The 25,595-nt window shown below is 36.7% G+C and overlaps 1 protein-coding gene across 1 annotated transcript in view; it reads right to left on the bottom strand.

The window, feature by feature from the left end:
- The window catches only part of APPL1 (adaptor protein, phosphotyrosine interacting with PH domain and leucine zipper 1), a 48,636-nt gene extending 23,103 nt beyond the window's left edge, over window positions 1–25,533 (bottom strand). The window contains exons 1-10 of the mRNA XM_044658085.1: window positions 25,366–25,533; window positions 18,178–18,276; window positions 16,002–16,061; window positions 14,962–15,033; window positions 14,788–14,875; window positions 13,436–13,477; window positions 12,868–12,926; window positions 6,745–6,891; window positions 5,656–5,738; window positions 1,523–1,681 (exon numbers count right to left, since the gene is read on the bottom strand). Of these exons, the coding sequence (XP_044514020.1) occupies window positions 1,523–1,681; window positions 5,656–5,738; window positions 6,745–6,891; window positions 12,868–12,926; window positions 13,436–13,477; window positions 14,788–14,875; window positions 14,962–15,033; window positions 16,002–16,061; window positions 18,178–18,276; window positions 25,366–25,419 (863 nt within the window). The 5' untranslated portion in view covers window positions 25,420–25,533. The remainder of the gene's footprint in view (window positions 1–1,522; window positions 1,682–5,655; window positions 5,739–6,744; window positions 6,892–12,867; window positions 12,927–13,435; window positions 13,478–14,787; window positions 14,876–14,961; window positions 15,034–16,001; window positions 16,062–18,177; window positions 18,277–25,365) is intronic.
- Window positions 25,534–25,595: the final 62 nt, after the last annotated feature.

Raw genomic sequence — 25,595 nt, 5'->3', positions numbered from 1 at the left:
TAAGGGTGGGCAATGGGGGTCAAGTGACCTGCCCAGGGTCACACAGCTGGGAAGTGGCTGAGGCTGGGTTTGAACCTAGGACCTCCTGTCCAATTCAGTTTTAAGTGCATAAAATCACAAGAAATGATTACTTTTTATTTCTTGGTATAGACGTTTTATTGGGTTCAAACTGACTTTTCACAATAACATGCCCATGACAATCAAGAGAATAGTGTCCATTTGAATATTGAAGGGTTTTTATGTCAATAAAATAGAAATATTTATCTCCCAACATAGCTCTATAATTTTTCTAGACTTGTGATTCCATTGTTGCAGGGGAGGAAGTTCCTTTAATGAATGAAAATCAACAATTAAGTCTTAAAGAGAGGTTAAGGGACTTGCCTAGAGTCCCAGGGGTAGGCTAGGTCAGAAGCAAGGCTTGATTGCAGGTCCCTTCTAATTCGGTGGCCAGCTTTCTCTCCACTCCACTATTCTGTTTCCCATGGCATAGCTTAGGAGGCCTTGAACAAAGCATTCCCAATTTTACACCAAATAAATTTTTTAACACCCTTACTTTCCATCTTAGAATCAATTAAGTATTGGTTCCAAGTCAGAAAAGCAGTAAGGACTAGGTAGGCTCTGTGTGTGTGTGTGTGTGTGTGTGTGTGTGTGTGTGTGTGTGTGGCTGGGGGGAGTGAATGACTTGCCCAGGGTCACATAGTTAGGAAGCATCTAAGGCTAGATTTGAACCCAGGACTTCCTATCTCAATACCCTAAGCCACCTAGCTGCCCCCACACCAAATTTATTTTTAAGCAGAGACTTCACTTTAAGCAAATTATTTTTTTCTTTAGTCATTTTAAATGACAAATCCCAAAGTAGAACATGACTTTGTGCTCCTTACACTTAGCAGTGTCTGACCCTAAGTACTTCCTAAATGCATGTGATGAAGACTTATTATTGGTGACTTCTTCATTGTATACGTGAAAAATTTCTCTCAGAATAAAGCTTCAAGCTTCTGCATGAAATTCACATTTAGTGACTTCATGGCACATTACAGAGGGAGCCAGGTGACATGGTACAAAGAAAGTCAGAAGATTTGAGGTCAAATCCTGCTTCTGACCCTTCCCAGCTGTGATACCCTGGGCAAGGTACTATCTCTGTTTGCCTCAGTGTCTTCAACTGTAAAAATGGAAAAAATAATAGCAAGTGTCTCCCAGGGTGTTTGGGAGGACAAAATGAGACAGTTATTTGTAAAGTACTTTGCAAATCTTAAATTGCCATATAAACACCGCTATTATTTTATTTTGTCAGCCACAGTAGCTCATCAAGATAATAACTTATAGCATCAATGGAAGAAGTAAGTGCAATGATGAAACCGAAGGTATTTTAAGTATTATATCTATTTTCATTCCATCCTGCAATATGTATGTCTACATACCTACATAAACATGTGAAATATCAAAATAACAGTATTAACACCTACAATCCTCATTTATAACACTGGACATCAAATTGGTTGGGGTAAAAAGAGTTTTATCTTACTTCCTAGCATTGAGATATCCAGCCTTGCGGGTTAAATTGCGATGAACAGGAAATCTGCTGATGTCTGGATCAGGCAAATATAACGGGTCACTGGCTACTTCCAAATCCTCTATTGTCTGCTGCATGGTCTCCACCTCACAGTCCATTTCCCTGCGAACACTAACACAACAAGCAGGTTATAAGTCCAGTTTCCATGGATAAAATCTTCACTAAATACATTTATATCTTTACTACATAACATTTTTGTGAGCAGTGAGGTGGTCCAGGGGTCTGGATTCAGGAAGATTCATCTTCTTGAGTTCAAATCTGACCTCAGATACATACTAGCTGTGTGACCTGGGGTATGTCACTTAACCTTGTTCGCCTTGGTTTCTTCTTTGATAAAACAAGCTAGAGAAGTAATAGGCAAACCACTCCAGTATCTTTGCCAAAAAAATCCTAAATGAAGTTGTAAAGAGTTAGACATGACTGAACCACTACTTTCTTGAAAATTTAATAATGCAAATTGTTGATTATTTTCATTAATAGAAGGAATCAGCTTGGAGAATTTTTAAAAATCTAGCAACTGATTAAAAAAATGTAATATTTGTCTACTAGAGAAGACATGTGACCATGAAAAAAGAAACAGAAAAATAATATGAGATAAACATCATAAAATTGGAATGCACAGCAAGAATTGAGAAAGTAGAAAGTAACTTCTAGCTACTACAGGCATCAGGCAAGGCATACATCAGGTCGATCAGGTATAAAGAATGGAGTTGACAAAGGGACAGAAGCAGGACCACATGAACTGAAGAGATGTGAATGAAGATTAATGATCTCAAAGAAGTCGTGGTCAAGGTACAAGGCCAAGCAAATCTCTCCTTAGCACTTTTTAAGTTTGGAGAAAGGTTTGGTGTTCACATACAACTTTGTATAGAAAGCTCTATTGAGCTTATCAAGGTAATAAGCCAAGTTTCAGTTAAGGCTGGGTAGGAGATGGCAAGAACATTCAAGAACATTTAGAACAAAGCAGTGTTGCTAAGCCTCTTTGCTAGCATCCTCTGCTGAGCTTTAAAATAACTTAATTTGCAAATGGAAAACTTACTGTGCTAATAAAGCCATATGTAAAACAGTTTAGTCATTGAAATTCATTAGATTTGGTTAAAAAAAAGGAATTCAAATTTAACAAAGAATTTTTTTAATGCTTTTTGGTCAAAATGGTTGAGTGAGAGGGTAACAGGGAAGCAAGGTCCTCATGTAATCTTCAAAAAAATCCAAAAAACTCAAAGAAAAACTACTTAAAAACTGAAAAAGTATTAATCAACTTGAAAGGTGGAAGGGAAACAGTGGTCATCTGATCCACCCACTGTACAAAAAGCATGATGGCTCTATGGCTCTATTGGTCATCCACACACAAACTGCTTGAAGAGCCCCAAGGAAAGGAGACTCGGGGACTCTGGTCTATGTCACAGGTGGATTGGCTGAAGGACCTGGGAAATATCTAGACATGATAGTTGCATTCAAGTATTTGATTTTTTAAAAAATTTTATTCTGAGGAAGAGAGATTATATTTGTTCTACTGGGCTGTAGGGGAAATACCAGGAGCAAATATAAGTCAGGAAAAACTTCATTAGTAGTCTGAGCTGTCTCAGGAGGTAATGGGTTTCCCCTCACTGAAGGTCTTCAAGTAGAGACTGGATGACCAGTTGCAATGCATGCTATGGGGAAAATTTTTCTAATATGGTTTGGGCTACAGCATTGTTGAGATCACTTCCAAAGATGGAAAAATTCTGTGAGCAATGGGACAAATGGAGGGCTATTTCCTACTCATAGTTAGGATGAGAAAATATAGTTTAAAAAAATTACGAATTCCTAAAAATTAATTTACAGATTGGAAAAATTATTGAAATACTAATAGGCTTTGTCACAGGATTAGATTAATTGCTAATAATTATTATGGAAGTATATCGGTAAGAGAAACAGACTATGACAAAGGATGACTATATCAGATTTCAAAATGTACTCTTAAATAATTATAAAAACTGTCTAGTAGAGGAGAAATATATATACATACATGTATGTATATATGTATGTATGTATGTATGTTTGTGTAATGCATATGTGTGTATATATTTTTCTATCAATAAGAAATTTACTTTAAAAAAATCCAAATGCTGGAATTGTCCAGAAAAACTTAAGAGGTTTATTTATAATTGTTATAAAACTAAATCGATGAAACTTATTCACAGACACATTTGACTTCATTAATGCTTTTATGCCCTTGCAATTATATTCAAAATTCTCACACAAATGAAAATGTATATGTATATATTAACAGAAAAGAGAACCTAGAAAATAGAACCCAATATGTATAAAAGCTGTATGATGAAAAATGAATGTAGATTCCATATAATAAAAATAATGAAGTATTACTGATCCAAAAATGGTCTAAACTTTAAAAAAACAAAATGTCATAAAAAACTGGAGGAGAGAGGAAAGAGGAAAGATTAAAATGAAAATGCAATGTTGGTGGATCTATACGCTTACACTGGTCCAAACTTTTGGATTAGCAATATGGTGAAACACAACAAGAATCAGAAAACTTAATACTTCTGAAAGAGATTCTTTTGCTATCATTTTATCCTAAATATATTAAGGGGGGGAAAAAAGGCCCATTCGTACAAAAATATTCCTAACTGATTGACAAATAGCAAAAATTTAGAAACAAATGTCATGTAAAATTGGGGAAGAAATGACTAAATTATTTAGTACATTAATGTAACAGAATATTATGACATCACCAAATAATAAATATGTAGCAATGAGAAAATAAAAAAAGTATCATATGAGGTGATACATACACATTCTCCACCACCCCCACTTATTTATTTATTTATGTGCTCATTTGCTCATTCATTCATTCATTCATTTATTTATTTGTTTATTTGTTTGTTTTTGGGCCCTTGCCTTCTGACCTGGAGTCAATACTGTGTATTGACTCCAGGGCAGAAGAGTGATAAGGGCTAGGAAATGAGGGTTAAGTGACTTGCCCAAGGTCACACAGCTAGGAAGTGTCTGAGGCCAGATTTGAACCTAGGACCTCCTGCTCTCTAGGCCTGGCTCTCAGTTCACTGAGCCACCCAGCTGCCCCCGATATATACATACTCTTACCTACAGATATGTGAAGATGAAAATAAGTCAAAGCTAACAGTATATTGAGGGAATTGGGAAGAGCAAATGTTTTTGTTTCTTCATTTATGGAGCTCTACTTCATTAACCCAGGGGCAGCTGGGTGGCTCAGTGGATTGAGAGCCAGGCCTAGAAACTGGAGGTCCTAGGTTCAAGTCCGGCCTCGGACACTCCCAGCTGTGTGACCTTGGGCAAGTCACTTGACCCCTATTGCCCACCCTTACCACTCCTGGGCCAAGGACAGTCCCTAGCCCGGGTGAAAAAGGAGGACGGTTGGGCGTGGGGCTAGCAACCCCATCCTGTAAAAACTACATCTGCTAAAGAAACTGCAACCTAAAAGTAGGGGCAGCTGGGTTAGCTCAGTGGATTGAGAGCCAGGCCTAGAGACTAAAGGTCCTAGGTTCAAATCCGGGCTCAGACACTTCCCAGCTGGGTGACCCTGAGCGACTGGGTGACCCATTGCCTACTGGTTGTGGCCCTATGCTCCTAGAATGGAGTCCCAGGATAAAAAAACAAAACAAAACAAAACAAAAAAAAAACTTCATTAACTGCATAATATGCTCTGGGAGTCCTTTGTAGTATTCTTCTCTTATTTACTTTGGCAGGGTAGTGTGAGGGAATGAGGGCTGCTCTGAGAGTGAGAGACAGTGGCACTGGGAAGGACTTCTGCCTCTGTCAGTGAAAAGTTGTGTTACATCACCAAGTACAGGCATCCTCTCTGATTCTATTTTCTTACATGTAAAACTCAACTGGTAATACCTGTGGTGCCTCCCTCAAAGGGCTATTGTGAGAGAAAATAGTATTCACAGGCCATATTTAAGAAAAACAACCAGAATAAAGAACCACAGTCACTTGAGCAATAAAACAAATTTTTTTTCAGACTGTAAAATTGGCCTACTTTAAAAATCAGATTTTTTAAAATTGAAATTACATAAATGGCAAATATAGAGGCACATACTTACTTCTGTACACTTGTTCCAATGTTTGCTAAAAATTCCTCTAGCTGTTCATTGAGATTTTCAGAACCCATCTTAAAGAAACTTATCTTGGGAAGAAAAAAACAAAATTGTATTTAAACATAACCTCTTAGATACTGTTATATAGCTATCAGAAAAAGATTAATATATATTTTATTTTGAGAAATTACTTTTACAGTTGAAAATACATTTCAATTTTATTGAAACTTTGGTTATCTAGGGCTCTCATTCTTCATTTCTCCTTCCTACTGTATCCTGTTTGGCTATTTTAATGCTTCTACTTTTAACAGAAAGTGTTCAAAGTAAGGGAAAAATAAAACTCAAACCTGTCCTGCTATGATTTAATATAACTACATAACTTACATAATAAATAGTAATTTATAATTTAATATTGAGAGTTACAAGTGATAGCTTTGGAATCTGTGGGTTTCATTAAACTATCTTCAATTGTTAAGAGTCAGTGTGGAATGGTAGACAGTGAAGCCATTATGTTCTCTGATACATAAGGTCTATCTGACTATAGATGACTCACTTAATCTCTCAGGCCACTGGTAACCCTCTAAAACTAGAACTGTTGATCTATGATCTTTTACATGGGAAGAACAAGCTGCATTGTTATGCTGATGAAATCACAATTAAATTTCTCAATTACCATATGTAAGAAAATCTTAAAAGGAGAGATGGACCCACTGATTCACTACTAAAGTATTCTTCAGACAAACAACAAGCTCCTTGGGTAAGTGTCAATACTAGCATCTGAGATGTATGGCTCACCTGAGGGATCCTCTGACCACAATTAATCTGTTGCCTGGTAGCCTAACTTCTCTAGACTTGGTGAGGTCTTTGGCAATACAGTTACTGACTTTCTGGCCTGAGGAGACCCACTGGAACCTTTGTGCCAATGGGCAAATCCCTTCAGAATGTAGAGTACCCAACATGACATGATGTGAAAGAGAAGCTAAAGGGATTTAAGTTATTTAACTTTCTTCTGACTGATCTATAGTACAATTATGATACATTCAAATTTTAAGCTTGACAGAGAAATTTGCTATAGAATTAAGCTCTAATATTTACCTGAGCTTGCATGTATCCAAGTAGGGGCTCTAGCATGGCTATTTTCTTCTTATACTGAAGAGTATTTAATGCACAGAAATAATGCATCATAGTCTGGTGCTGTTTTTTTCTGGAAGTATAAACATCTTCAGTAACTTCATACTTCACCTTAGGATTAAAAAGAGGACAGCTTGGTGTGAATAATTCACATCATTTTATGTACTTTTTTGATCATGTCTATGATGAAAACTGTAAGGAAAATTTGTCAGAATTGTGTACCCATTTGATCTGACCAGCACTTATCAAGTACCTACTATATGGGGTATATGGGTTGTTCAAGGACTAGCACAATTGATGAGAGGGTTTGCCAAGTGCTTTTCAGGGCTGCTCATCCAACTCTTGCCTGTGGCTCCAAAAAAGCAGTGGCCACTTCTTGGTAAACCATCTCAGCAGAAAGGTTCAACCAGGTTGAGGGCAACCAATGATTTGCAAACCCACTGGTGAGTTAAGGGGGGTGTCTACCCCAAGCATGTAAAGACTTCCCCTGGAAGAAGGGGCAGATAAGAACAGTTTGTTCCAATAACAATGAAGGTAGCTGAAGAAGGCACCACAGGATGCTCAGAACTTGGTCAAACATCAAAGTAGGCCGCTGCCAGTCACCCTGACTTTTGTCTTGCCACTAGACTTGAATGACTCTGGAAGAATGAGGCTGACAACTTTAAGCAGCTTTGTCTCACTTAAATCCAATTGATGCACAAGTCAAGACATCACCTGGTGATGCCATTGGTCCCCTTTGAAAACAAAGGACAAAGAACAACAATTACGTAAAAGATTGGAGAAGAAATGGCAAACCACTCTAGTCTCTTTGCCAAGAAAACACCAAATGAGGTCATGAAGATTTGGACATGACTGAAAAATGACTGAAGAAAAATGTGAAAGGTATTGCACCGGGTGCCAGAGACACAAAGTCAAAATAATAAAAGTCTTTGCCTTCTGGCAGCTTACCTGTTAGAGGGTAAGGGCTATAATATTTACATAAGTAAATTATTTGAGAAGGTGGAAGAATAGTAACAAGAAGTAACTTTATTACTAGTCTGAGTTTTGGAAACACAAACCATTTATTAAAACTACAATATCAATGGTTTAATTTTCAAAAATAAAAAATAAAGAATTTTAGTTTGTATCACTTTTGTGAGTAAAACATGCACTGGTAGAATAGAAGGAAAAGAAGCTGAGGGCATAAGATAAAGAAAAAGCATCAGAGGAAAAAAAGGAAGTGGATGAAGTTTCCAGACTTCCTTCAGCTGAGTCCTAGACGTAGCACAATCTTACTCTTCAAGTAAGGGCTAATGGCCACCTTGGCCTTAGTGGTCTAGATCCAACCCTGTCTATCCTCGCCAAGGTTAATAAAATAATCAGGGAAGGGGTGGGGGGTACTTAGTAAGAGCTTCCAGTACTATGAAGAATAAACCTTCCCATCCATAGCTGCATTTAAAGATCTTCTATACCAAGGACTATTAAAGGTAACCTCATTCGCCACACACGAATCATGTTACATTTAGTTACACTGGCTTTTGTGCACTCTTGATATACTGGGACCCCTAACATGGTGAGGAATAGAATAGTTAGAAGGCTTTTCCACTTATGAATATTTCTTGTACCATGTATTCCTTGACAATGGGTAACAATGAACCACTTTCCATTTTAATTCTTTCCAAGGTTTTAAAATTAATGAGACTTCATTTCTAGCTATGGCAACCCTAGAAAACTTGCCACTTTTTTGTGCCTCCTTTTCCTTATCTAAGGGACCTGGACTACATGATTGTTTCCAGCTTAAATATAAATCTAGATTCAATTCCTTTTGAAACGATAGCTTTTCTGTGCTGTTCTTCTGTCATCCTCAGGTCAAGATAGGACGGAAACTGATGGACCTGAAGCCAGACCCTGACTTTTTGTGAGATCAAAGAGGAAGAATGATTTATACCCATCTGAGCTAACCACAGAAAATGGCCAATCTAAGATTCCCAGAGTTCAAAACTAAACCCTTTATTCTCATAATGTTTAAAAGAAAAATTTCAAGCCAGAAGCTCAAATATTGTCATTCTCCATCTTTATATTTTGTAAGTATTTGCTCTTAAGTCTTCTAGTGAGTCAGGGAATTTTAATTAGGACAAAAGACTATAAAGTCTCATCTGAAACAAGAATATTCAAAATAGGAAGTTCAGATCTCTGAGCTGACAAGAGGGAACTATTCTTTTTTTTTATTAGACATTTATTAATATTTGTTTTTAACCTGTTTACATACTTTATGCCCCTACTTTCCCCTTCACCCCCCGCTCTCCCCTCACCCATGGCCAACGCACATTTCCACTGGTTGTAACATGTGTCCTTGTTCAGGGTCTATTTCCCATTCATGTCCGCCTGAGCCCATGCATTCAAGCAATTGTTTATCTTATATGTTTCCTCTCCTGCAGTCCTTCCTCTGAATGTGGGTAGCCTCTTTACCATAAATCCCTCAGAGCTGTCTTGTGTCACTGCAGTGCTGCTGGTACAGGAGCCCATTACATTTGATTTTACCATAGTATATCAGTCTCTGTGTACAATGTTCTTCTGGCTCTGCTCCTTTCGCTCTGCATCACTTCCTGGAGGTCTCTCCAATTTGCATGGAATTCCTCCAGTTTATTATTCCTTTTAGCACAATAGTATTCCATCACCTGCATATACCACAATTTGTTCAGCCATTCCCCAATTGAAGGATATCCCCTCATTTTCCAGTTTTTTGCCACTACAAAAAGTGCAGCTATAAATATTTTCGTACAAGTCTGTTTATCTATGATCTCTTTGGGGTACAAACCCAGCAATGGTATGGCTGGATCAAAGGGCAGGCAGTCTTTTATAGCCCTTTGGGCATAGTTCCAAATTGCCATCCAGAATGGCTGGATCATTTCACAACTCCACCAGCAATGCATCAATGTCCCGATTTTGCCACATCCCCTCCAACATTTATTACTCTCCCCTTCTTTCATTTTAGCCAATCTGCTAGGTGTGAGGTGATACCTCAGAGTTGTTTTGATTTGCATTTCTCTAATTATTAGAGATTTAGAACACTTTCTCATGTGCTTATTGATACTTTTGATTTCTTTACCTGAAAATTGCCTATTCATGTCTCTTGCCCATTTATCAATTGGGGAATGGCTTGATTTTTTATACAATTGCTTTAACTCCTTGTATATTTGAGTGATTAGACCCCTGTCAGAGTTTTTCGTTATAAAGATTTTTTCCCAATTTGTTGTTTCCCTTCTGATTTTGACTACATTGTTTTTGTTTGTACAAAAGCTTTTTAGCTTAATATAATCAAAACCATTAAATTTACATTTTGTAATTTTCTCTAACTCTTGCTTGGTTTTAAAATCTTTCCTTTCCCAGAGATCTATACTATTCTGTGTTCACTTAACTTATTTATAGTTTCCCTCTTTATATTCAAGTCATTCACCCATTCTGAATTTATCTTGGTGTAGGGTGTGAGATATTGATCTAAACCTAAACTCTCCCATATTGTTTTCCAAATTTCCCAGAAGTTTTTGTCAAATAGTGGATTCATGTCCCAAAAGTTGGGCTCTTTGGGTTTATCATACACTGTCTTGCTGACATCATTAATCCCGAGTCTATTCCACTGATCCTCCCTTCTATCTCTTAGCCAGTACCATATTGATTTAATGACTGCTGCTTTATAGTATAGTTTGATATCTGGTACTGCTAGGCCCCCTTCCTTCACATTTTTTTTCATTATTTCCTTTGATATTCTTGATCTTTTGTTATTCCAGATGAAATTTGTTATAGTTTTTCCTAATTCAGTAAAGAAGTTTTTTGGTAATTTGATAGGTATGGCGCTAAATAGGTAAATTAATTTGGGTAGGATGTTCATTTTTATTATGTTAGTTCGTCCTACCCATGAGCAATCAATGGCTTTCCAATTGTTGAGGTCCAGTTTTATTTGTTTGGAAAGTGTTTTGTAGTTGTTAAGAGGGAAATATTCTTGACTATCAAGAGTTGAGAATTTGTAGAATGGAAGTATGGGGTCAGGAAACTACTCAGGCTGAAAACAGTCACTGGAAATCCTTATGAGAACAGTAGCCTCACCTCCAAATGGGGAATTAAAATGCTAGGACAGTTCTCCCTCCAGATATGCTGGCTTTTTGTTTGGTTCCCCCCATCAGATTACTGTCAGCAGTAGCAGAAATGGTATTTATCCAGCACTTAAAGGTTTGCCAAGAGTTTTACCATGTAGGATCTTCTTTGATCCTCTTGACAACTCTGTGAAGGAGGCAGGATGATATGCTCGTTTTACAGATGGGGGTCAGAGAGGCTCACTGATTTGTTTAAGGATATGCAGTTGGTAAATTTTTGTGGCAGGACCTAAATCCTGGTGTTCTCTGAATCTAAGGTCAGGGCTTTTCCATTATATCATGACATATCTTTTTCAACTCTCTCACTATAAAGTTATTGGTGCAAAAAAGTCTTTATTTACTTTTTATGTTAAATTTCAAAAATAATCCAAAGGAAAATAAAACTGCCCCCATCCCCTTCACTTCGCAGTCTTCAGTGCCTGTGTCAGAACATCTGTAGTAATAGGAACCAAAAAAGCCTTAAAAATAACACAAAAACACTCCTGCAATTTTGCTCTGTAACTGAGTGTCAGTCTCTCATCTATAAATGGATCAATATCTGTGAAGTCTGTAATTACTGACATTGTATGCACCCACCAGCCAAGGGCCACCACTGACCACTGCAGAGCCAAAGGATGAACCCAGGGCCTCAGAAGAGTCAGATAAATGTTTTTTTTTTAAAGCCCTCTTTTGCAAATGATAAAACAAAAGCTCAAGAGTCTTAGTTACTTGTCCATGGTCATATAACTAGTGTCAAAGTTAAGATTTGAACCCAGAACTTCCCAAGTCCATTCCTCTTCCCCATCCCAAGTTGCCCCGTAATTTATGCAACAAAGCTGCAGAGAGCTCATGGGTCATGGAAGTTAGAGCTCGAAGGAATCTTAAAAAATTAAGTTAACTTCTTATAGTTTGCTCCTTAATTAAGGCTGTCAATTGGGTGACTATGACCAAGTCATCTTAAATGAGTGCTACAGTAAACAGAGGGATGGACTCTGAATCAGGAAGACCTGGGTTCAAATCCTATCTCAGTCACTTATTACCTGTGTGATTTTGAGAAAGCTCACTTAACTGCTCTCAGTCTTATTTTGCCCATTTGTAGCAATTACTTCACAAGTAACCTCAGAGCAAATAAGCTAGCATGTTGAGCACTTTAAAATTAATTAACTGATATATAAATATTAGCAATTATTATTTTAATTAGGTATTATATATTTAAGAAATAATCATAATTGTCTAATAAAATGGAGTTAGTAATTTTTGCATTAGCTTCACAGGGTTTCAAAGAAGGTACATATACAAGCTCTGTAAGGTGCTTCTTTTTTGAGCTACAAAATGTCAACATGTGGGTTATTTCTAGACAGTAATCTTCCCTGAATGAAGGAATGAAACGCATTATTTAGTGCTTATTATGGAGTCAAGTCCTGTGCTAAGTGCTGGAGATATAGATAGATAGAGAAGACTATTTCTCTTCTGAGGGAGCTCTCAGTCTACCTGGAGAAGACAACAACACATGTAGGAGGGCAGATGGAACGATCTGGAGATCCTTTGGGAGTGTATCAGTTTGATTTCAGTTAAATATTCTACAATGTCATTTTATCATTCTGATATTTGAAGAGACATGTTTTGCAACACTGGTATACATTTGCTTATACATATGACTGTTGATGCCTAAGTTTTATTTAAATACTAAGTCAGAGATTATGTAAAAAAAAAAACCCAAACCAAAACAATGCCCTAAGTTAAAGTTTTGGAAATAGCTATAGGTTTAAAATATTCCTAATTCTGATAACGAGTCTTTATCATAAGGAAGACTGTGAAATTCACAAACTAAGAGCATTAAAGCAAAAATATAAAAGGAATATTTTCATTTAATCATTGCTAATTATCCTTTCAAAACAGGAAAACCAAGCACACTTAGGATAAACACACAGTTAACACTATGATATTAATCTCAGTATCAAAACAGAACATATCAAACCTTATCATTTTCTCTTTTTTTTGACAGTCGACTATATCTATTAATTGCAGCATCATGATCTGGAAAACAAAAATAATTTATGTAATAGTATTTCCTTGAAGAGGCCTGAACATTTGAAATGCTCTGGGAAAGAGCATTTTTTTCTGAAATGAGAAAGTCATATCATTTCTTTCTTCCTCCACCACTATAAAACTTTTATCACTATGAAAAATGTTTATTTCACCAATGCCAAATCCTTCCTAATTACATTTTTGCTTATCATAGTCAATGATGTTTTTAAAAATATGTAAATTTCCTGTCATTTATTTACTAAACCAAGTTTTGATACTATCAGATTTCCTCATGCTACATGGAGGTGTTAAGTCACAATCTACTAAAACACATTATAAAAAAATGTCAAAATTTAAGTAACAGAATAAGCCTTAATGATACTTAATTTTTAAAAACTAGACTAACTTTTTTCCTTAGTTCTTTGTGATAACACAAGAAAGCATTGTGCTAAAAGGCTTTCTGTTTACTAAACATATATAATTGCTAGTGAAAGAAGATTAAAGTACTTTGGGCTTACCATTGCTAGCAATCTGAAACACTTCCTTTAATGTTAATATCTCTGAAAAGAACAAAAATACAAAATTGAGAATGATTACAGTTTAATATACAAGTAGACATTCTGTTACAGTCTTATTTTTTAAATGTTTTCGAACGTGCTAAAATTTATTCTTAATTTTATAACAAAAACCCCAAATAGGAATAAAATAGGATAATAATAATAATAAGTATTATAAACCAGTAGTTTCACATCCATAAAAACTGCTTTTTACAAGGTTAACCATGAAATTCTAAAGCTGATTTAGACTGACAGAACTTTGGGGGAGGATTTAGGGGTAGGTGAAAAGCAAGGAAGAGTGGAAGACATTATCAGTTTTAGAAGTATTAATATAAACAAACACATTTATTAACAGAAACATTTCTAAATAGGTAGTATGGCATCATCTTCACTCGTCTTTTAAAATATTGTAGGCTTCAAAATAATTATTTTATTAGCATAGATTAGCTCCTTGTTTAATTTCTTATACATAGCAACTAAAAAGTGACTTAGAAATAACCAATAAAAAAATTAGGTTTGCTAAGCATTCTTTTCTTAGCTTATTAGGGAAGAACTGTTTAGTTCACTTCTCTGCCCAGCTCTGACATTGAATTCTCCTTAATTTCTACCAAAATAGTATATTCTGCTCCTACGATACATTTATTTTTGACTTGTAAATGATTAAAGCACTTTTTTGTCAATTTTACCACTGATTTACTCTGATATTTATAGATTCTATACACTTGCCAATGTGTTTGTCTTAGATTATAAACTATTTGAGTAGATTTGGATCTAGGAAATCTTACAGTTACAATAATTAGAAGGCCAATTAAAAGACACATATACATATACTGCAAATAAAAATAGCAAATTGGTAGATAGTGACAATACAATTAGCCCTTCCACATTGTGACTTTCCCCATTATGGTTTCAATATATTGCAGGTTGGCATAAGAAATTAAATGGAAATTCGGGGGGAATTTTGCAGAAGCCACAGATGACACGCAAAGGCTAGCAGATGACAGAGAAAAATTTTAGAAACTCAGAAATGCATATTTAACCTATAATTTACAACAGAGTACTGTAAATATCCAAATTTCTTAAAAAGAAAAGATTCAGACTTCGTGGTATGAAGGGAGGACCAAAAATTTTTATGTGGATTTTCTAGATAATGGGGTGACACACTCCTAACTCCTACTACATGGAAGAGATAACTGCCCATTTGAGTCTAAAGTAAGTAATACATCTCATTGATAGGATGGAGCAACAAGCATTTTGCAAAATGTAAAACTATTATTCTAGCTAAGAATTTTAAGTGAATTTAGCTTTCATACCTTTTAGATCCCTTTCTTTAAACTGGGAAATGGGAAACATCATGGCATCGGCAAGTTGAGTTGAAAGTACTGCATGACAAGAACTTAGCTGGCAAGAGGGGAAAAGCAGGTCATATAAATTTAGAAATATGTATCTAATACTTGATTTGTTTTATTAAAATGAAAAGTATTTACCTCATCAATCACTTTTGAAAATTGCTGCAAAGTAGAGCTCATTACTTCATCATCACCTCCTAGTGGAAAACGCTGAGAAATTGAAAAAGAAATCAGCTCATAAATTTTTATTTCTCTTGGGTCAGGTAAAATATTCATTTTCAATAAGATTTTTTGTGCTATCAATGTTTTATCCTAATAACTTTAGACATTTCCAAGAAAGATCTATTCTAATACCTTGTTATGGCATAGAGGTGACCCTGAACTCTCCTAGGTGATACCAGAAGAGGGCAAGTTCTGGTAGGTCTTAAGCACTGTTGGAAAGGCTTCAAGTATGGGTTAGAAATGGACTGTGTCTAAGGACAAAATACAGAAATCTGGCCAATGCACAACAAATTTTTAAAGTTCATGAATATGGTGAGACTGTGATTCTTGGTTGTTGAAGGAAGTATTCAAATCAATAAAATAAGATATCTTCCAAAGTAATTCCTGAAAACTACTTAAAAAATGGTATGTGCATAACTAAAAAAGCATGACTTTAAAAAGCAGACACTTGGTTTCTCTGATGCTTGGACTCTTTATCTGTAAGACAGGTCTCTTTGGGCTCTACTGTTCTTAAACTAAGAGATAGCAAAGGACAAATGGAAAGGTGCTAGACTTGGAGCTGGGGACACCTTGCTTCAAATCTATCCTGGTCTTCCCTCTCTGTTAAGAGTGGACAAGTTCGAGGACTGCTCTAACCTTTGATCTCCTCATCTGTAGGATAATATCAATACCTGGGATGACAGCTACCTAACTTAGTGATTATGAGCACAAAATGAGAAAATGCATATGTATATACATTTGTCTGTATATAAACACTTTTATAAAAACTCTCTGAAAGTCTTCAGGTCCCATGTAAATGTCAGTTATTGTTACTCACAGGCCTTTCCTAAATATGAAGTTCTAGTTGACATTTATATACTGTTTTCATGGAACTCCCTCTAGGGTTGAGAAATAACAAGGGCTCCAGGTGAATTCTCTTTATTACATTACAAAAATATGACTGGTAAATACTATACCTGTTTCTCATATTCTTTTAGAAGCTTTGATGTCAGATGTGTTGCTGCACTCAATTCATTCTATGGAAAAGAGTGAAATTAAAAAGAAAAACTCAAAAAATATAAAAGTTAAAGATGAAGACTTGACAAACCACTTTAACAGCATGGTATCCTAGAAAGGGCATTAATTTTTGAGTCAAAGGAATTGCTAAGTCACTTACTTCTTTAGGATTCAGGATTTTCCCTCAATAAAATAAAAGCACTGTCCTAAATGGTCTCTAAAATCCCTACCAATTCTGAGCTCCTTGGCATGATAACTTAATATTTTTACCTTTAATTGCATGTTTTCGAAATCTTCCAGTTAACTCTTTAAAAAGCCACAAGATGTACAGAAAATTAGGCTTATATCCAATAGCACATGTGAAATATCATTTTTGATAGCATTATTGGAATTAAAAATCAAAACAAAAAATATAAAAAGGAAAAATAAATAAATATCAAAAAGCAATAACTAATGAAAGAATGTGTCCAGAGATTAAGGGAGGAGGGAAGGAGAGAACTGTTCCAGTTTTCCATTAACTCCAAAGAAATTGGATCAGACACTCAAAATTGATTTAAAGTTTAATAACAGTTTACATGAGCATTACTATCTGAAACTTTTATTTCATTAGTTAATAATAATCATCTTAATTCAGTTACTTTCTTAACCAAATGCTCTTTCTCTGAACAAAATCTTATGTTTTATTATACACTGAAATGGAATAAAGTAACCTTCAAATCTTCTCTCCCCAGACCTAGAATCACTAGTTTTAAAAATATACAAGATATGAGACCAATTTTCTTCATACTTTATTAGTTCTTTTAAGTTAACATTTAGCAGGCTGAGAGAACATCAGTCAATAATATTCTAACTGTAATCAATGTTGGTCATTAATATTACAGCTATCCCCAAAAGGTTCTTTTCAATACCACCCTAATTATTTAAAAAGCCCCTATCCTAAAAAAAAATCTTACCTACTACAATTCTCCTTAGAACAATTCCAAGACCAGCCTAAACTAGTGTTCAATTAGTTTTTGTTCTCCATTACAAAAATATGAAATATTCCAGAAACATAATGAATATTGTATGCAGGAAGTTCACTGATAAAAGGCCTTCTTCAAAAAAGAGAGGCAATGACTACCTATAATAAGCTGCTTCTGAGATACAAAGGGAAAAAAAGACAAAAAAACCATTTAGCTCCATTTTTTCAAGTTTCAAAGTTAGTGTTATGAAGGAAGTCCTAGTCCATTACACCACCTTATTCTATAATATGGCCTAGCACTTTCCCATTACCCCATCTTTTTGAGGTGGTGGATTTTAAAAAAGAAACAATATTCAAGTGCATCTGAGAATATTATTTTCACTTTTATCTAAATAACATATTCAAAGATTTCTGAGGACTTCACTTCTCATATCCTTTTGGAAAGTTGCTGGATCCCTTATTTTTACTTCTAACTTGTTTAGTTGTGTCCAACTCTTCATGACTCCATTTAGGGTTTTCTTGGCAAAGATAGTTTGCCATTTTCTTCTCTACTTCATTTTACAGATAAGGAAACTGAGGCCTACAGGGTTAAATGACTAGCCTAGTTTCATACTGCTTATAAGCACCTGAGTTTGGATTTTAACTCAGGTGCTCCTAATTCAGAGCCAGTGCTTTATCCACTTTGTAACCTGGCTGTTGGCTGTAAACTTATTTATTTAGTTTACTTCTTATCATACCCCTATTGCTTGATGCCCTTTATGCTAACTGTTGGCTTGGTCGCTCTATTCTGTCACCTTATGCTCCGTTATCCAGATAAAAGTTCTCCTTCTTCTCCATTGGCTACCTACCAGTGTGGCACTGCACACCCCCTTTCCTCCTTCCTCTGGGCTAAATTTCTCTCAAAATCAATTTCAAGCTTTTGTAGTTCAAATTCTTTCCTTTAGAACACTGTTGCTATGGAATGTTATGGAATCAATCACTCCCTAAAACAGTCTTACTTATTCACATGTCTGAGGAGGCAATAAGGCAGACTATGCCTACACTCCAGAAAAAATACTTTAATCTTAATTACTGCACAATGCACTATAGAAGATAATAACTGAAACATGAGCACCAGAGTTTGAAATCAAACTATGCTTTGACAGTTACATTTCAGATACTAGCTTATTCCTTACCTGGGCATCATAGATGCGACGCATGGCTTGATATAATTGATTCATGTAATTGGAAATAGCTGCGGCATCTTCTTCAAATACTCCCAGCAGGGACCGGGTCTGTATTAAATAAAGACAAATCATTTCTATTTATTAAGAGGAGGGAAAAATAATTTTCATTTAAAAACAAAGTTCTAAATATGGAAACCTCAGTAACTCTAAAATCAAATTCTTCTCTAAGCAGGTTCTGTGGAGAATAATTCAATGATTCTATGGTTCTCAGTTTCACTTCTTGAAAGTAGAAGTATTATCTAATTATGTCACCAAAACTAGGTGGAGATATGAGATAATAAAGTTGTTTTTCAAAAATATCACCTGTTTATAAGATACTAAGAAAGTTAAGATAGTGTATCATTTAAGAAAAGTATAGACTACAATAATGATCCTGCCGAAGCTTCAGCATGGTGTGGAGGTGGCCCTAGGTTAGTGTTAGGGTATGTGTGCAAGATGGGGCACTAAGAGCCTTCTCTGTGGGCATGCCTGCAGTTGCCTCAGCACAGAGTTTGCTACTAGAAAGCCAGAGGGACATAGGGCCAGGCTGCTCCCCTCCACCCCCACCCCTCACCCTCTGAGTTTGCCAAAGCAATACTAAACCAGCCTGCAAAAGTCAAGATAGGTTCAAGAGAGTTTTGATATTAGTTTGGAAGGAAAATTATGGGAATGATTGATGTATCTGATCCTTGGATATTTTATGTAGGGTAAGCTCTCCATTAATATCCTAAAATAACTGTATAATAATTACTAAAAACTTGGGGCAGCTGGGTAGACTGAGAGCCAGGCCTGGATAGGGAAGTCCTGGGTTCAAATCCGAATGCAAATACTTCCTACCTGTGTGACTTTGGGGAAATCATTAAACCCCCATAGCCTATTGATTCTAAGATGGAAGAAAAAGTGGTGGTGTTTTTTGTTTTTTTTTTGAAGAAAGATTAAAAACTTGAGGTAGGTCCTTTGATATTCAAATAATAATTATACATTTGAACATTTAAATGACCTTATCTGTGAAATGTTCTTGTTTTTTTGTAAAAAATCAAATTATGGACTTTTTTGGTTTGAAATCATAAATCATTTTAGAATTTTTATAGTCTGATTTGTGATGGAGGGCAAAGTCTATACGTAACGAGATTTTATGATGTTTTGCAACAGTAGGCTAATTTCTAGCAACTTATACTATTAGCAGAATACCTTCTCTACTTATAGTCATAAAATATAACAGCCTGTAGAGTTGTTTAATATTATGAGCTTGGTTAGTAATAAAAAAAAAATAACCCAAACTCTTCAAGTCTGAACTTTCACAAGAGTTGGTAATAAAAGTTTTTACAATGTGAAAGAAAGAGAACATATAAAACACACCAAGCTCTTCCATTGAGCATCTCATGATAAATTTTGATAAATAGTAACTAATGAAATACCATAAAGAAAACAGCTAAAGAACAAATATTCAAATTATGTGCAAATCTTTAGAATAATTAAATCTTCAACAGAAAATGATTAAAAGCATGTAGACATCCACCATCACATTTATTATTTGTATGAAAATTAATTTTACAAGCTTTAAATTAGATGGTAGAAACATATGAGAGAACTCGGAACATATTCCAATTAATTTTCTATATGATTAAGGACTGGTTATGTTCTTATAAATCAGATATCAAGTTTTAATATTAATTTATTTAAAATCACAGATTGCAATAAAATATATACCACTAAGATTATAAATCAATATGGCTACGACATTCTTGGTGAGAGAATGACTCGAAGCCCAGCACTTGTTTATTGTCTGGAACATATAGTACAAAGTGACAATGAACTCTGTTACTTATGATTATATCTTCCAGACCATAAATAGGCTGGGTTTTACAGATTCTAGGGTGCTCTTCTCTTCCTTTTTGGTAAACATAGTTAGATGGGGAAAAAAATGAGAAGTTAAAGAAAGACTTGTTACCTTTTTTTTTGGGGGGGGGGAGTACAGTGAGAGGGAGATCAATTAATAAACTCCTTTTTAAATCAAAGAATAAGACATTTGCATATTTATATTGCAATTAAATCTGACATAGAGTTGATTTCATGGGCATAGAGAACTCTATCTAGTGTTAAAAATACTGAATAAATTTGTGTTTCCTTTAAGGTACCAGCTTATGAAAACTGAAACTAAGTATAGTAATTGTATTACCTGGAAATGAGAAAAATTAATCAACAATCATTCTGTTAAGCACTTATACAGCTTTCTTATTCTATCATGATTATTATCTATGCTTATTCTTTTCCAAATTACAAACTTCATTTTTAAAGACTGCTTTCAAAAAAAGGAAAATTTTTTTCTAAAATAACCTTAAGATTCTTCCTTTCAGTTTAGCTCTGAATAGATGGTTTACAGGTGGAATTTGCATTAGATAAAAGAATTGTTTAAGTTTTTAAAAGACAATGGAGCTAGGTTTTAAGTTTATTTTCCCCCTCTCCCATTTTAACAGTATCTGTAAGGTTATTTGTATTGCATAATACTTATTATTGCCCTTCCCGGTACCCAACATCTTCCCAAACAATACAGTTCTGTGACTTGCTAAATTATTAGTTAAAAGAACTAATGGACATGCTATATATTAGTCACAAAACTGACTCAAGTAAAATGTTATTTTCCCTCTTCTCCCATCCCTCAAACCCAGTGGTACAAAGTAATATTCCCAAAGTAAATCTTAACTCAAGACTTGTTCCTTCTGGATTTTGAAAATAAAAATAAAAACAAAAAAAAACTGTGCCCTAACTGCTTCTATCTTGACATAAATAAAGATGAACAAATCTAATAATTTAAGGTGTAAACTGTGTTTAGAGTTCAGGATATAATCCTGAAAAACTCCTTTTCTTCATCTCATGAATATCTAGATATAGAAATTATGCAAAAAAAAATTTGAGCTGTTCTGTTTTCATGGGACTGTATGATGAAGTAGGAGTAAGAGTTGTAAAACTTTTATGTTAAAGGACGAAAGAGTAAAATGATTGACTTATGCCTCATCATCATCATCATGTAAGACACATTTTCCCTATCTCACTTACCAGAAGTTACTCCCAAACTACTTCTTCCTTAAACTTTTGTTCCAAATGTACTTCCTACCCGTCTCCAAGGGACCTTGCCTTTTATTTTACTGAGGAAACTGAAGCTATTAGGCATAAGCTCCTTCTCCCATTTTCTTCACCTCAAAATCTCTTGGTATCATTCTCCATTTTCCTTCTTTTCCCTAGTCTCTGACAATATAACTTTGGCCTTTGGCAAATCCCCTCCCTTTACCTACATAACCCATCCTAAGTGACTGAACTCTTTTCTCTGGCAGATAGAAACCTCCATTCTCCCCTTTCCTTTCCCTCTTTGGTTTCTCTACCTGCCATCTCTATAGCCTTCAAATATGGCCAAGTCTCCCTGGTTCTTAAAAAATCTTCACTGAGGGGCAGCTGGGTAGCTCAGTGTTTTGAGAGCCAGGCCTAGAGACGGGAGGTCCTAGGTTCAAATCTGGCCTCAGACACTTCCCAGCTATGTGACCCTGGGCAAGTCACTTGACCCCCATTGCCTACCCTTACCACTCTTCTGCCCTGGAGCCAATACACATTATTGACTCCAAGACAGAAGGTATGGGTTAAAAAAACAAAACAAAACACCTTTACTGAATCTGACCATCCCATCCCTTCCCCTCAAGCTCCTATCCTCTTTCTCTCTTCCCTTTCTCACCCAAACTCCCTGGAAGAACAGTCTCCCACTGCTGCTTCCATGTCTCCATTTACACTCTCATCACTCAGCTGGAAGTTGCTCTCTCCAAAGTTACCAATGTCTTTTCTTAGTACTTGTCCTTTTCTACTGTATCTGATAGTATCGAGCATTCTCCTGGATATTCTCTCCTGATTCTCCTTGGACCTATCTGACTCTTAAATTTCTTTGCTGAATTACCATCACCATCACCATCACCACTTCCACCTCCCAGTCTGTCTTCATTGTGTCTCTAGGCCTTCCCCCCCTTAACCTTATCAGTTCCAATCTCTCCCCTCAGCTTCAGTTCTGACTTACCTACCAATTGTCTAGGAGGCATCCTAGACCAATTGTCAAACGGTCCAGGGGCATCTTGAACAGTGCCCAAACTGAACTCACTATCTGTGCCCCATACCTCCCCAAGCTCTCTATTCCCTCCTTCTAGCTCACACTACCATTATTATGCTATGATGCTCACTTACCCTCAATTCATATATCCAATCAAACAGTTGCCAATTTTTACTATTTCTACCTCTATAACATCTTCTTGAGACTATTTCTCTCTACTCATACAGCTACCATCTTGGTCGAAAGCTAGGGGGGTGGAATGGTGGTGGGAAGAGAGTGGATAGAGTGACTGAGCCTGGAACCTGGAAGATCTGAGTTCAAATCCAGTCTCAGATACTCAGTAGCAATATGAACCTGGGTGAGTCACTTTATCTTTGTTTGCCTCAGTTTCTTTCAAATGTAAAGTAGGGATAAAAAAAAGAGTACCAAATTCTTAGGGTTGGGAAGATCAAATGAGATAAATATTTGTAAAGTGCTTAGCACAATGCCTAGCACACAGTAGGTGCTACACTAGCTATTATTGATGTTATATATTATATATATATATCACATATATTATATATAATATTAATAAATGTTAGCTATAATCATTAGTTCAGGCCCTGATCAACTTCTGCCTAAATTATAACAAAAACCTATACATTGCTGTCAAAAGTGATTTTCTGTAAAGTGCTGACCATATGACTCTCCTTCTTATTCAACTCCAGTGGTTCCCCATTGCCTCTAGAACATAAAATCCTCTCTAGCTTTTCCAACAAACTAGACTCAACCTATCTTTCTAGTCCTGTGATACAACCAAAGTAGTTTTCTCTTTGTTCCTCACTAGCTGTTTGTTCCCCATCCCAGAATTGCACTCCCTCATCTCTTCTTTGCAGAATACTTCTCTTCTTTTGAAGAAGTACAGCTCAAGCATCACTTTCTACATGAAACCTTTCCTAAGCCCCCCAGTATTCAACTACTTTGAATTTCTTTTCCCCCCTATTTCATCTGTATATACTTATATTTGTACTTAGTGTCTTCTCCTAGCCAATAGGGATTATTTCAGTCTTTGTACTTGGATCCCAGAGCCTAGCACATTTATTAGGAAGTTTAATAAATGCTTGTTAAGTGGTCAGCAGGGATGGGGATTAGAGATGAGATTTCATTTGGGGTGGGAGCTTCCAGAACTTCTACCAATTCAGCAACTCTGCAACATCCAATCTTAGAGAGTTACTTCGAGGCATTGAGGGGCTCAGTTGCTTGTCCAAAGACACACAGCCAGAATGTATTAAAGAGAGAAGCCCTTGAACCCAAGTTTTTCTGACTCCAGGGTTACTAATCTATTCATTATAGTAGATTATATCTACATTATATATGGGGTTATATTATAGATATAAGCATTGTTATAGATTATATATTAATAGTAGACTGAATTCAAGGAAGGTAGAACTGATGGGAATAGCTATTCTGGCCACTACATATAAGAAATCACTTTCCCTTGTGTCAACATAAGCTGACAGAAGTACATTACCAAAGAGACAATGGGTCTGTCTGAATTACTTCAAAATGAAAAAGTATATAGCATCTTCTTAGCAACTGAATGCAGCATATGAAAATCCTTCATAGGATCACCAAACAAGTGGGATGTGAAGAAGTAGCAGCAGGACCTAGATGTTCCCCCATCCATCAGGTCCACAGTTTTATCATCCTAGATACAGAATGTTCTAAATGTTCTAAACAGGTGATTCAGAAAGTATTTTTTGTTCTGTACAAAAGGCACCAACTCCTATACTTTTCTTAAATGGTTAATGAGATCTGGCCAAAGAACAGTGTTTAGTTTCTTTGAAAACTTCTCAACTCATTTTCCAGTTCTTCTGTGACTGTTCCCATGGTAACAGGCCCTACCAATAAGCATGTTTTCAGTATAGAGGCAGCATGGCACAACCTAAAGAGAGTCCTTAGATCATTAGAAATGGGTTGGAATCATAGCTTCAAATCTTAGTTCTTTCTTGCAGGACTCTACAAGTAACTTAACCTGAGTTTTCTCTTCTTTAAAAACAAAGATAACAACTCATACACCTTCTATTTCATTGGGTTATGAAGATCAAATAATATCTGCTAACCACTTTTATGATCTATAAAGCCCTAAATTAATCTAAGAGAAACAGTAACTTAAATATCCAAATTGCATTTATTCTTTTAAAGAGACTGAAGCACTTAGTTTGCACGGTGGGTAGAGCACTGAGTCTGGAGGCAAGAAGACCTCAGTTTAAATCTACTCTCTGGAATTTACTAGCTGGGCAAGGCAGTTCCCCTATTTCCTCATCTGTAAAATGAGGAGGATAGCAGCACCAACTCCAGTTAGGGAGTGTTGTAAGGATCACACGAAATATTTATAAAGTGCCTAGCACACAGTAGGGGCTTAATGAATGCTCGTTCCATTCCCTTCCCATGTTCTCCCAGATTAAGTACCACCGGCTAATCCCTTGAACGTTCTCCAAGTACAAGACGGAGAATAAAATAAAAGGCCAATTTATTTCACATAAACCATATCTGTGTTAAACGTGAGGAAATAAATACAGCCTGCAGCTGATGTGAACAGGGATATTGGACCACTGTTCGAATTTAATCAGAAGACTCCTTTGCAGAAGGTGGTGAATGACTTTTCCTGAGGATTAATGAGACAGATGTTGGGAGACAGATTGAGAAAAAGGGAAAGGGAAGGAGAGAGATGGAGAGAAAGAAAGAGGGAGAAAAAGAATGGGAGATGGAGGAAGAGAGAAAGAAATGGAAGGAGAGTAGGAGACGGAGGGAAGAGAGAGAAGGGGGGAGAGAGACAGAGATGCAGGGAGAAAGAGGCAGAGACACGAAGAGAGGAGCGCGCAGGGCCGGAACTGGACACCCCCCACCCCCGCCCCTTTCGGGTTGAATCAGTCCCCACTCCTCCCTTCTGGGAAAGTTCGGTTCCGGAGCGGGAGGACTCGGAGGCCCGAGGGGTGCGGGCCGCGGGACGGAAGGAAGGCGCCAGGACTACGAGACCCCAAAGGTCTGGGACCCCGGGCCGGGCCTCCTAGGCCGCGCGGTCGCCTCACCTGCGGGCTGTCTTCCAGGGTCTCCTCGATGGGCAGCTTGTCGATGCCCGGCATGGCGGCAGGCAAGCGGGCCCGGCCCGGGTCGGGTCCGGACGGGGCGGAGGAGGCGGCGGTGACCGGTGACAGCGACTACGACGGCGACAGCTGCTGCCCGAGCGCTCGCCGCCTTCGCAGGCGCGCCACCGACCGAACCGGATTCGGCCCCGCCCGCCCGCCTGTCCGCGGCTGCC

Source organism: Gracilinanus agilis, chromosome 1 (assembly GCF_016433145.1).
Source record: "Gracilinanus agilis isolate LMUSP501 chromosome 1, AgileGrace, whole genome shotgun sequence".
In the NCBI taxonomy this organism is placed as follows: Eukaryota; Metazoa; Chordata; class Mammalia; order Didelphimorphia; family Didelphidae; genus Gracilinanus; species Gracilinanus agilis.
This window is presented reverse-complemented; position numbering and strand designations above follow the sequence as displayed.